At 32.3% G+C, this 12,041-nt stretch overlaps 1 protein-coding gene across 1 annotated transcript; it reads right to left on the bottom strand.

The window, feature by feature from the left end:
• Positions 1–1,934: 1,934 nt before the first annotated feature.
• LOC100819069 (coronatine-insensitive protein 1) lies at positions 1,935–7,244 on the bottom strand. The gene is made up of 3 exons (XM_014769812.3): positions 6,261–7,244; positions 3,295–3,766; positions 1,935–2,967 (listed from the first exon to the last, which is right to left on the bottom strand). The coding sequence occupies exons 1-3, from the start codon at positions 6,719–6,721 to the stop codon at positions 2,146–2,148; spliced, it is 1,755 nt and encodes a 584-aa protein (XP_014625298.1). The 5' UTR covers positions 6,722–7,244; the 3' UTR covers positions 1,935–2,145.
• Between the last annotated feature and the right edge of the window lie 4,797 nt (positions 7,245–12,041).

Consider the following 12,041-nt stretch of genomic DNA (forward strand, 5'->3'; position numbering starts at 1 on the left):
AACTAAAACTAACTTAACATAACTAAAACTAACGTAAGATGAAAAACCTAATAACGCATATTAATAAAATTATAACTATCAATTCTAACTAAAACTAACTTAAGATAAAAAAAACTAATAACACATATTAATAAAATTATAACTATCAATTCTAACTAAAACTAACTTAAGATAAAAAAAAACTAATAACACATATTAATAAAATTATAACTATCAATTCTAACTAAAACTAACTTAAGATGAAAAACCTAATAACACATATTAATAAAATTATAACTATCAATTCTAACTAAAACTAACTTAACATGAAAAAAACTAATAACACATATTAATAAAATTATAATTATCAATTCTAACTAAAACTAACTTATAAAAATGCTACTAATACATATTAATAAAACTATAATTATCATCACAATACAAATAAAATAAAAAATTAATTAAACAAACTTACAAAAGAAGAGGTTTGCTCAAATACAAAGCACAGCAACACTCCTTCGTTCTTCCTCAAACACACAGCACCGATCTTCTCTTTTCTTTTCTTTTTCTCGTGTGAAATGGTCTACGAAGAGGGAGGATTTAAGCAGCTCAGGCAACGCGAATCGCTGCTGGTGCTGGCGCCTTTGGCCAAGCAAAACGCCATTGAAGATGGCGCTTCCTGCAGCATTGCAGACTGCAACCTTGGAAACAGCCTCTGCTGCTGCTACTGCCTGCACCCTACGAAATCTGCACCCTCAACTCGCCAGTTTGACTGGCGAGTCCAACCCCTGCAACACGCCATCGTGAATGGCGACACCATTGCCAGTTGTCGCATTCACAGGGAAAGCGCCATTCCCTCCTGCGATTTGCATGGGCTCTACGTAAAAAAGAGCACCATGCAGGGATTACTTTAGAAACAGACCCATTTCGGGAAAATGTTTCTAAAAGTAACCCCATGCAGGAATTTTGCCACGACAATGGCTAATTAACTGTACCTGTCACCAAGGAAAAAGATTGCTCCAGTGTACTTCCCTTTAGCCCACGTATCCATGGATCCTTACCAGACAAAGTTTACTATAATCATTAAACTTTACTTTATCTCACATTAGATAATAACCGAATGAAAAACTATTCCCAATATTATCTTCTTTTTTTATCTCAGGATATTCCCGACCAATAATTAGAAACTAAACTTCGAGATGCTGACATTCATGACATTCATTTAGTTCAAGAGTTGTATGGTTTGAAGTTTTATAAAAATTTAACAAACTCCGAATTATTTTATAGCAAAATTCAGCCTGTCAAAATTATAAATCAAATGTGTATTATTGATAGTGAATGGTGATGGGCATTATTGATGGTGTAATGGCCACAAAAGTGACAGCACCTTGATTGCAAGGTGGTAGTAGAAAAATATATTATTTTTTTATTAAAGGCAGGGAGAGATATTATTTTAAGAAAAGAAATTATGTATATATTGACGTGAGAAATCAAATTTTGAAGAAATTATTGCTCCATTTTATTCCAAATTTTCTACTCACTCTCACTTATTCTCATTTGACTTCCTAGTCCCATAGCTACCATCGCCTTCATCACTACATCCTTCATTCTGTTAAATACGCAGTCGTTTTGTAAAAAATAAATTTAATTTAATTGTATCTGATGAACCAAAACATTTGTTATAGATTCTACGGCATGAAGCAAATCTGAACTCTTCCGTCCATTAAAAGCCTCCACGCATATTTTTTACTTTTATGTTTTAGGTACTCTTCTTTAATTTTTGCTTAATCAGGGGTTAGGAATGATTCAACAAGCAAAATATATTTGAAGAAAATGGAAAGAGTTTTCGGAACCCCAGCTAAGATGAATTCTCACCTGAGATTCTGAGAAGGCGTGAGAAAATTTTACAAACTTACAAATTGGAACCACCAAAAAAACAGAGAAACAATAACAAATAGAAACAATCCATGCTTTATATTCACAAAATTGAGCATCTTCAGGGGAAAAAAACAACCTGCTGCAAGAGTTGATCGGAAGCAAAGAACACGAGCTTATTACAAGACTATTGTCTAGGAATTGCAGAGAAAATTGAAACCCTCTAAACTAAAACACTGCCACCACTAACAAACAAGATTTGGAAGAAAAAGAAAAATGGTATGTACAAGTTTAGGTGTCAACATATGTTCCAGGATCCAAAGGTATTACGGTATCTGGAAAATCTGTTCTTGGGCCAGCAAGAGAGTAATATGCAAGAATATGAGCCAGGTGCTCGACAACTACAGGATCTTCTTGCTGATTGCTAACAACCACGCTTCTAGAAGGAATCAGCTCAATGTTCCAATAGGGGCGAGCCATTGCCAGAAGATCGCGTCCAGATGCAGATGCACTATACCCTTGCACCCATAGGTACCTGAGAGAATTCAGTTGAGTTGCAGCAATAGCTAGTGCATACTCACTGAAAAAGGAGCATCCTCTCATTTCAAGTTTCTGAAGACTGGGGCAGCCCTTAGAGAATTCCAAAAGCCCTGCATCAGTCTCTCCCACATAACCAAGAAGCATCCATCTCACGTTGGGGCTGTATTGCCCTACGTAACCTAGCCCAACATCAGTCAATCCCCCAGGTCTCAGATACAGAGCAAATCTTCTAAGCTTGTCACAACCCCTCAGTAGAGCCCTCACTCCGTTGTCAAGTGGCAAATCAGTTATCTTTTCTTCGCGGTCTAGCAAGACAAGGCGAAAATCACAAAGGTTTTTCAAGTGAGTACCAATGTGTTCTAGAGATGCATTTGTAATGTCGGATACGTATACCGCCAAGTATTCGAGTTCTGGACAGCCATGTGACAAAGCAATTAGTCCTCTCTGGGAAACAACACCTTCTTCATCCTCCATTCCTTGATCATCATCACCTCGTTCAATCCTAATCCTTTTAAGCCTCCTACAACAGCGAGCAAGCACTTCTAATCCTCTGTCTCCAATCACATTCCTTGACTGTCCATAAAGAACGGTTATTAGTTTATTATCAACACTTCAAAGTTGTTCTAGTAACTCAATATAAGTATATAACCCATTATCCCAAACTTAACATCCACATCCATTTCATTTGTTTTATTGTTTTTACAATTTCATGTTTACTTTAATCTAAAGCTAAGGCTTGTAGAGAATACTTAAAACTTAAAAGCAAACATTTATACAAATAGAGGTAGATGGCTAAATGTGGAAGGCTAGATCAAAAGAAATTTAGACCACCAAAACATCATTGCAAGAATTTGAAGAGTAAGCAAATAAATATAATGAGAAAAAGTTCTGGAAATTTACCTCAAGGACTTCCAAGTTGGGGCACCTTTGGATTAACGTACAATGGTCCTCTGTATCCAGCATTGCATAAAGAAGATCTAATTTTTTCAGTAAGGCCGCATAAGGGAACACTATGGGCATTTCATTCTTTGTAATATATGTCAAACCCAAACGACTTAATTTTGCTGGCAATGACATAGCAGAGTACTTCTCCGATTCCTCGTTGTAGGAACCTCCAGAAAATTCTTCTAGAGCAGATGCATATTGAAAGAAGTTCACCAGATCTAATACTTCACAATCAGTAATTTTCACAGAGTTTAAGTTCGGGCAATTTCTGGCTATAAGTTCAAGGTCCTGGATTCTGACGTTGGCAATATCAGTCACGTAAAAATTCAGTGTCTCAAGAACTGTATTATTCAAAGCAAGCTCATGGAGCCAGTCACCATCCTTCTCAACAAGTGAGCTTTCCTCTAAAAACAAGACTCTTAAATTCCTGCCAAAAAGGAAATTTCAGTCAGAGTCACACTAATTTATAATAGCAGGCATAAGTTCTTACTTCCAAGAGGCAATGAAACACTTGGAAAAATCTATGTCTAGCTCTAGGCACTCCCTCCTTCCTATTTAAAAAAAAAAACCCTTATTTTGAATTTCTAAAAGGCAATGGATAAAACAAAAGTGCATTGAACGGGCTTCAAATAAGCAGTCATTTCCCCCAAAGAGTCCAATCTAACAGTAAGAAAAAGTCAAGTCCTCTTAGCACACTTTCTACTCATCTTACTGCCTAATATTACCTTAGTGAGTACATGAAATAGTATTAAATATTAAAAACAACAATTAAAGAATTAACAGAAGTAAACTTTTATTAAAAGGTCTAAGAATTTATGTTACTAATAGTACATTACTTCGGTGATTTCCAAATTCCAATATTAACTTTTTGTTCTGTTCCTTAAAAAAAAAATTATTTTATTGATTCCTTTATTATTGTCCTTTTTTACAAGATTAATTATTACCCTTAAGAGTTATGATTAACAAGACTACATTTTCAATATATTGAATTTATTTTTTATTTAATTCTTTCTACCATTTTTATGAAGATGAAAAAGTGGAAATTTTTTATTGATAAAGAAATTTTATTAGAGTATATTAGAAATAATAAAATCATTAATTTCCTTTCCTTCTCAATAAAATGTTTTCATTTTTATATTCCTACCAAGTATTACTGGAAGAATTTTATATATAGAAAAAAGTATTAATAGGAGAATTAAGGTAACGGCCTCAACACAAAAAACAAAACTAATTAAAATAAAGTGAATCACAACCTAAATAACGTAATTAATGAGTGCAAAAAAACATAGACTTGGAATTAGACACAACTTGGAAAATGAGGGAAATGTTTGGCAGTAACCAGTTGCAAACACGATTACAGTACTCCTACAGTAAGATATGAAAAACAATTTTCATTCTCTGGTGATTAGATTAATTGAACCAGCTGGTAAATTCTCTCAGCGACTTGACACATACTACTACCATAGATTTGAATCGTATGTCATGAAAATCCCAAGTAAGAAATAGAGGTGACCAACTCAAATTATACAAGACAGTTTCCAAAATTTAAAGAGGCAAGGACAAACGGTTAACATATAGGGTGTTTTCTATTTCCTTTCTTAAATGAAGCCTAAAAGTATAGGATTGAATTTGATTATGCCCAGAACAAAAGGAAGGAAGAACACTTTACACAAGTTTAAATCTATTATGCAATATTATAGTTACAGGGCAGAAGATTTATAAAACCGATTAAAGCACCTGGCGTGGGGTTACAAATGAAGCATTAAAATTCGTACAGGACAATTTGATATACATTTTCATTTTCTATTTTTATTTTTTAAAAATTATTTTCATTTTTAAAAGATTAGATTCTGAAAATAGGTTTGACATCTTATTTTCTGTTTTAAGAAAATAAAAACATGATATATATTTTTAGATTTACTTAAAATTACCTTCTTTGTTACGACATTTCCATTTTATGTAATATGAGATTTCTTTTGCACTAAAAACATTGAAAACGAGATCTTATTGTTTTCATTTTCTAATTATTTCTTGTTTTCATTGAAAATGTTTTTCAAAAATCCAAACACCTCCTATCTCACCGAAACTTGAAATATTTAAAATAATAAAAGTTTGAAAACACAATCTCCCCCATAACATCTGTGGTTACGAATTAAACCATTGCCCATTTTGTTAAACAACTTAACTATGCAATTATTCTTATTCTTTGTTCACAAGTTGAATATAGTGTTTCCTAAAATATGCTAAAAGGATTGATCAACTTCTCCGTGAATTTTACTAGAGTTTAATTTTTAGGTACAGCATAAAAAATCTTACAGTCAATCAATTAAAAATTTGTCAACTAATTAAAAATCATCGTATTATATATAGAAATTTATCATTGAATGACATGACTTGCAAGTAGGTTAATATGACTTTAACTAAAAATCAACATATTTTCATATATAAAAATTTATAATAAATTACATGACTATCGTGCAGTTATGTAAAAATCATCAAATTTACTGATCATATAAATAACTTTATGATTGAATATGTATACTGTATTTACTCATTTTTACTATTTGTATGAATCCATGAAACTTAATAAAACAGAGTAAACAGAATTAAAGGTTATAACTTATAAGTAGTATCTAAGTTTAGTAGTTACTTAAGTTCAGATAAGCCTTTCCTTTTTCTTTTTTGTTAACAAGAAAAAGAACACGATACAAAATCCAAAAACATTAAATGAAACACAAATTCTGAATCGTCCAACCACTCCACGAATCACAAGTGCGAACAAGCGTGATATTCAGAATGATTCTACTCGTACCAACAGAAAAAATGAAACCAAAAAACAGAATTATTTCATTCAATATTTCCGCGATAGGCATCCAAAACTGAAGCAAAACACCGTAAGAAGCGAAGAAAAAAAAATTTACCTGCAATAACGACCGATATAGTAGAGGCCATCAGTGGAGAATCCAGAGCAATTTTCCAGCCTGAGTGCTTGAAGTACGTGACCGCGCGAACGAGCTAGAACTTGAAGATCCGAATCCCTCACAATCATGCGCCGAAAGTGAAGCGACTTCAAGCAATCAAAGTATTGAGAGATCACTCTGACCCAAGGCGTGACGAAACCTCCCCAATCCTCAGGTATCAGGTTGAACATCGCCGCCCGCGGCTTTCCCTTCAGCTTCAGCGACTCCAGGTGCGGGAACCGCCGCCTTAGCCGGTCCGGCGTGGTGGTGTAACACAGCGCAATAGTGACGTGTTTACGAGTGAGCGAGTCGAGCTCGTACCACCGCCTGCACACCTGCGACACGGCGTCGCGGTCCTTGGAGTCGTGTATGTATGGCATCACGCAGTCCAGCACCACATCCGATAACCTCCTCGCCGTCATCCGCCTCGCGTCCCGATCCTCTATAACCGCCAAAAACGGTGCGTTCAAGAGATCTAGAATTCTCGTTATCCAAAAAACAAAAAAAACAAAAACGTGGACGAATTGTGAGACGCGTGTGAAAAGCCGCGCCGCCAAACCGGTTGCTGGATAACAAGAGAGGAAGATTCGGAACGCGATGAGCGAGGAATTTCACACTGAAGACGAGCCAATCGGATCGGAACCGAACCGCCGAACCGGCCAATTGAAGCGGAAAAAAGAAAGAGGGTGAGGGGAAGACATAGTGGAAGAGAGAGTGAACGGACGGTGGAGATTGCGAGGATCAGAGGTATTGGACGGTGACAGTTGCAACAGAATGTTAAAAGGGGATTGGATCGGATCCTAATATCTGAGAAGAGAAAATTTAAATAAAAAAAAAAAAAGTAGGGGTTTTTAGTACTAGTTGTTTTTATTTTATTACTGTACTGTTGTGTAGATGCAAGTAACTAAAGGGAAGCAAGTTAGAGCTGGAGATGTGAGAGAGTAAAGGTAGAAACTAGAAAGAAGCCAACTAAACGACAAAACTTGCCCTCTCAATTGCCAATAATGTAAAATGAAATTCTTGAGGGATTCAGGGAGTGATGTATTACAAACTATATTTATCCTCTTGATTTAACAAAATTATTACATGCAGTGGGTGCGATGGAAAGATGATTTTTTAGATTTTAGATTTTGGATTCATTTAGTTAGTCAAGAAATCGTTCTGGTTGGAAATAAAATCATATATAAAAATCACTTCCATCATTGACATTTACGTGTTTGATACCAGTTTTGATTGGTACTTACATGTGACAACCAGTAATTATACCTAACAAATATATATATATATATATATATATATATATATATATATATATATATATATATATATATATAATAAGAATATCGGGTAGGTTGAGATATTTTTATTTTTAAAATATCAACTTATTTTTAGGTTCTGTTAAGATTTTCTTTGAAAAAAGACTTCATTTTGAGGTTAATAGAAGACAATCAGCGTGAGTGCGTATTATGTTATCGTGAATGAGTAAATAACCATTGAAAAAAGAAAAAAAAAATGAGAAAAAATCTCAGTTGTTGAAATTAAGTCTCAGTTTATAATATTTTAAAAAAAATATTGTACCATATTCTTGTCCACAATTGAAAAAGCAGTATCATATCATTGAACAATTCTTAAAAGTTTGTCGTGTACAAATATCCGAGCAAACATCTATTCCCCACCACATTCGTTATTGCTGGAAGCATCAATCTCTTTCCACTCCCGTACATCATGAGTTCAAATTTGAAAGATTGACAGAAAAACAATTTCCAGAAATGTGAAGGCATACAAAAAACAAAACATGATCTATAGTTCTTGGCTGATGAAATACAATGAATGCTTTTTAAGTTGTGTTTCCTTTGAAAAAGAGAGATAATGTACTCAAATCACAAATTAAACAAAAAATGTGATATGCATAAAAAAAACACAAACATTATGATTAAACAAAAAAATGAGAAGTACTGCCGGCCTGTAGGCGGTTTGGCTAAACTTTTCTTTTAATTTTTATAATTTAAAACATTCTAGTAAGATCTCAATGGTTATATTTTATTTTATTCTTTTAGTCATCTTTGTCAAGTGTTCACTAACATCATTTAAAATGAACATAAATTGACTCATTTAGTCCATATTTATCTTATAGGGTGTTAAACAATTTTAAACAACCATAACAAAAAAAGTTTAAAAAAATTTAACAATAAAAACTAAAATTATACACTTTAAACTATATGTTTCTTATCCAGAAAGTATCATATATTATGTGAGAAGTGAGAAGATCAAAATTTAAATTGTATAATCATCCATATACACTATATATATTCCTTTACGTTATGTCAATTGTATTAAAGTTTCTAATCACACATCTTTTGATACCGGTAATGTCTACTTTATGAGCAAAAGTAATTGTTTTTTTTATGAAAGTAAGTTTGATTCTAGACCAAAAGTAGTTTTTCAATTGGTGTAGTATTTGCTCCTAGGGTCCACCATAGAACCCATCGGTTGTCAATAAGATACTTCAGGATTAAATTAATTAATAATGGTTAACCATCATTATTTCAAATATTTTACGAAATTTGAACAATTATAACTGACTTTTTTGCATTCATGAGAAAGATCGATTCCATTACAATTTGTGTGTTTCTGTCGTGTTTTGGTTTTTTTTTTTTCTTTCTGTTTTTTAGTTAGTAATATGTGTTTTTGAGAATTAAATGTTCTGTCTTTTCTATTGGTCCACCAATTTATTTATTTTTACAACTGGCAATTAAATGAAGATCCGGTTTAAGATAGAGTTTTAATAACTTTTTGAATCAATCCTAAGGAATTAAAATTCTGGCGCCAAACTTCTATATGCATTGACGTCATGCCATGTCTAACGTGGGACCATTCCTAAATCGACTTGTGACCTCGTTGGGGTAACAAACTGTGACTGTCTTAAAGCCAATTTGTCAAATTTTATCCGCTATTTTGTTTTATTTCGGTTACATATGTATAATGAGACTTTATTATTTCTAAAGAGCTAAATACGGAATAGGTCAAAAAGAAAATTCAATCTTAAATGAACAATTGTTAATTGGTGTTCTATTATATGGAACTCAACAATCCCCCCTAAGATGTATTTTATTCTGTGGCTTGCTAAAAGGAATCGGCTGCTTAATCTTGATAAAATTGTTTTTTTGAACAAGGGTTCTCTCTGTCCTTTATGTTCAAATGAGGCTGAGTCAAATATTTATTTGTTCTTTTCTTGCAGGAAATCCCTCCAAGTTTGGGCTCACATTCGTGATTTGGCTCCTTTCCGGAGTCGTTTCACTTCTTTACAGCGCCGCATTACTGACTCTTTAATTAGGGGCAGATCCACATCAGGTGTTCAAGGAAAATTACGTTGTCTGGCTATAGCAATTACAGTCTACTGCATCTGGCTGTCTAGGAACAAGCTGATTTTTGAAGATTATCAATTTTCTGTAATAGAGGTTATTAGTAAGATTAAGTTTTTTATGTATAGACAAACACACATGTTACATTTGTTTTAACATCTTGATATAGAACTTCTTGTATTAGGGAGACTTTTGATTTTCTTTAGCTGTGCGGGGTATGTCCCGTTTATTGTTGTATCATTTTGGATTTAATATAATTTACATTTTTTTCAAAAAAAAAAAAGAAATATAAGCTATCTCATTGCCAATACATCTCAAATTCTTCATATGATATAATAATAGTTGGTAGATTTGATATACAATTCAAATCTTACATGATTAAATTAGTCATATTGTATTCTCATATTTGCAGTAATACCAGTTTAATCAAATTATATTATTATTTTTTATCATCCTCTGATATTTAACAAAAATAAGCTATGGTTTTACTTCTTTTTTTGGTACAGAGCTATGATTTTACTTTAATTTTACGTGGGTAAAACTTTTTTATTTTTCATTTTTCATTTTCCTTTTCTCATTAAAGAAAGAACCTTCCTTATTATTTTTCCTTTTTTATGATAATAGATCAGTACTAAAAGTATGATTATTCAATCTCATAATTTGTGAGATTGCTGAGAAATCTACACATCTATCTCATTCCCTTTTTCGTAAGAGAGACTGTTAAGACTTAAAAACGGCTTCTGTTTGTTCTGTCTGAATTATTGTCACAAAATATATAATAAGCCGAGCCATATCAACTGTGAAATCACACCCACCAAATTATGTATGCCAATCTTGCATCAGAATCACTCCCAAACCCACCAACAAAACAGAACCAACATATCGCAAACCAGACAAGTCTAAAATGTCCCTAGTAACAGAGTGAAGAGAGGGTGAAATAAATCATGAATTCAAATTCTTGGCTATCAAACTAACAACTAACATTTACTCATAAAAAAAGTCCTCCACTTTCATAGAAACGAAATGATCCATAATAGTTCATATTTTTATACTACAGTCTTGTTTTAGAAAACCACAAAAAAACCCGTAGTTTCAAAATTAAAAGTACTCCTTATCCATTTTTATTTATTAATTATTAAGTGTATTTCTACATTAATCTAATCCATTCGTTTCCTCTAAAAAAAATCCATTCGTTTAATACCCATAAAAAATAGTAATTAAACTATTTTAAACGATTTTCGACTAATTTTCCGCTGCATGATTTTGTTATTGGCTGAATTGACTTTTTTAAGGAATATTTATCTGAATTGATAATCTAACTAGGCGACTATTAGTTGGTTTGGTCCAACTTTTTCATCTATGGTTTAAAGCGGTTAAATCAAGCTAATCGTTCAAATTTTAAATTTAATTTAAAAAGTAATATTTGAATCTATATTTTTTTATTTAAATAAGCCAAATTTAACGTTTAAACTTTATTTGTTTTTTTATGAGTAAACTTTATTTCTTTAAAAAAATATAATACTTAAATTTGACTTGCTTAAATTGCTTATAAAAAAATGACTTGTTCAAGTCGTTTGTGTAAACAACTAACTTTATCCAGATTGTATAAAATGAATTTGCAAAAATGAAATTGAGATCCCTCCTTTTATATATATATATATATATATATATATATATATATATATATATATATATATATATATATATATATATAAAGCTTTCTTCAAACTTATGCGGTTATGCCACCGGGTTCATCTATTAAATAATGATTATAATAATACAAATTAAATTAAAGATAAAATTTTCAAAAGAAAAATCCATTTTCTTGGTAATGAGAGGAAGATTGCAAAGTACTTTTATTTTCGATTTTCGAACTGGTATTGCATACTTACTTTGACATTTTCAAATGCAATTCTAGGCACACATTGTAAGAGGAACAACATGCGACAATATGGTTCGATCTCAAATCCTTTCACGGTTCATAACTCATTTTGGCACCATTCCATGGCAACACGAGACAAGCCTCCTTTTTCCACAACCACCGTGTACAATTTGGCTCCATCCAACACCATTCGTACACACTTTATATCTCACCCCAATACTAGTGGACATAGATATCCTTTATAAATTGGAGAATGAAAGAGACTTGGGAATATTCTTTCTCAAGGCAGAGAATATTAAAAGTCATTTGATCCTGTTTTTTGTTTCTAAAAAAACAAAAATAGAGAAGAATGGAGGAAAAAAAAATTTGTAGACAAATGGTAGTTATTAATTATTAGTATTTTGTTAATAAAAATTGAATTTATGACTTTTCTCTCTCTTTATACCTTTGACCATCAAATTAATTTTATAATTTTTTTTTTTAAAAAAAACTAAAGAG

Source organism: Glycine max, chromosome 2 (genome assembly GCF_000004515.6).
Source record: "Glycine max cultivar Williams 82 chromosome 2, Glycine_max_v4.0, whole genome shotgun sequence".
Lineage (NCBI taxonomy): Eukaryota > Viridiplantae > Streptophyta > Magnoliopsida > Fabales > Fabaceae > Glycine > Glycine max.

Coding starts and splice junctions, on each gene's coding strand:
- LOC100819069 (XM_014769812.3), bottom strand. CDS start 6,721: ATGACGGCGAGGAGGTTATCGGATGTGGTGCTGGACTGCGTGATGCCA. Junction 3,767..6,260: donor TATATCGGTCGTTATTGCAG/GTAAATTTTTTT, acceptor CCTTTTTGGCAG/GAATTTAAGAGTCTTGTTTT. Junction 2,968..3,294: donor CCAACTTGGAAGTCCTTGAG/GTAAATTTCCAG, acceptor CTTTATGGACAG/TCAAGGAATGTGATTGGAGA.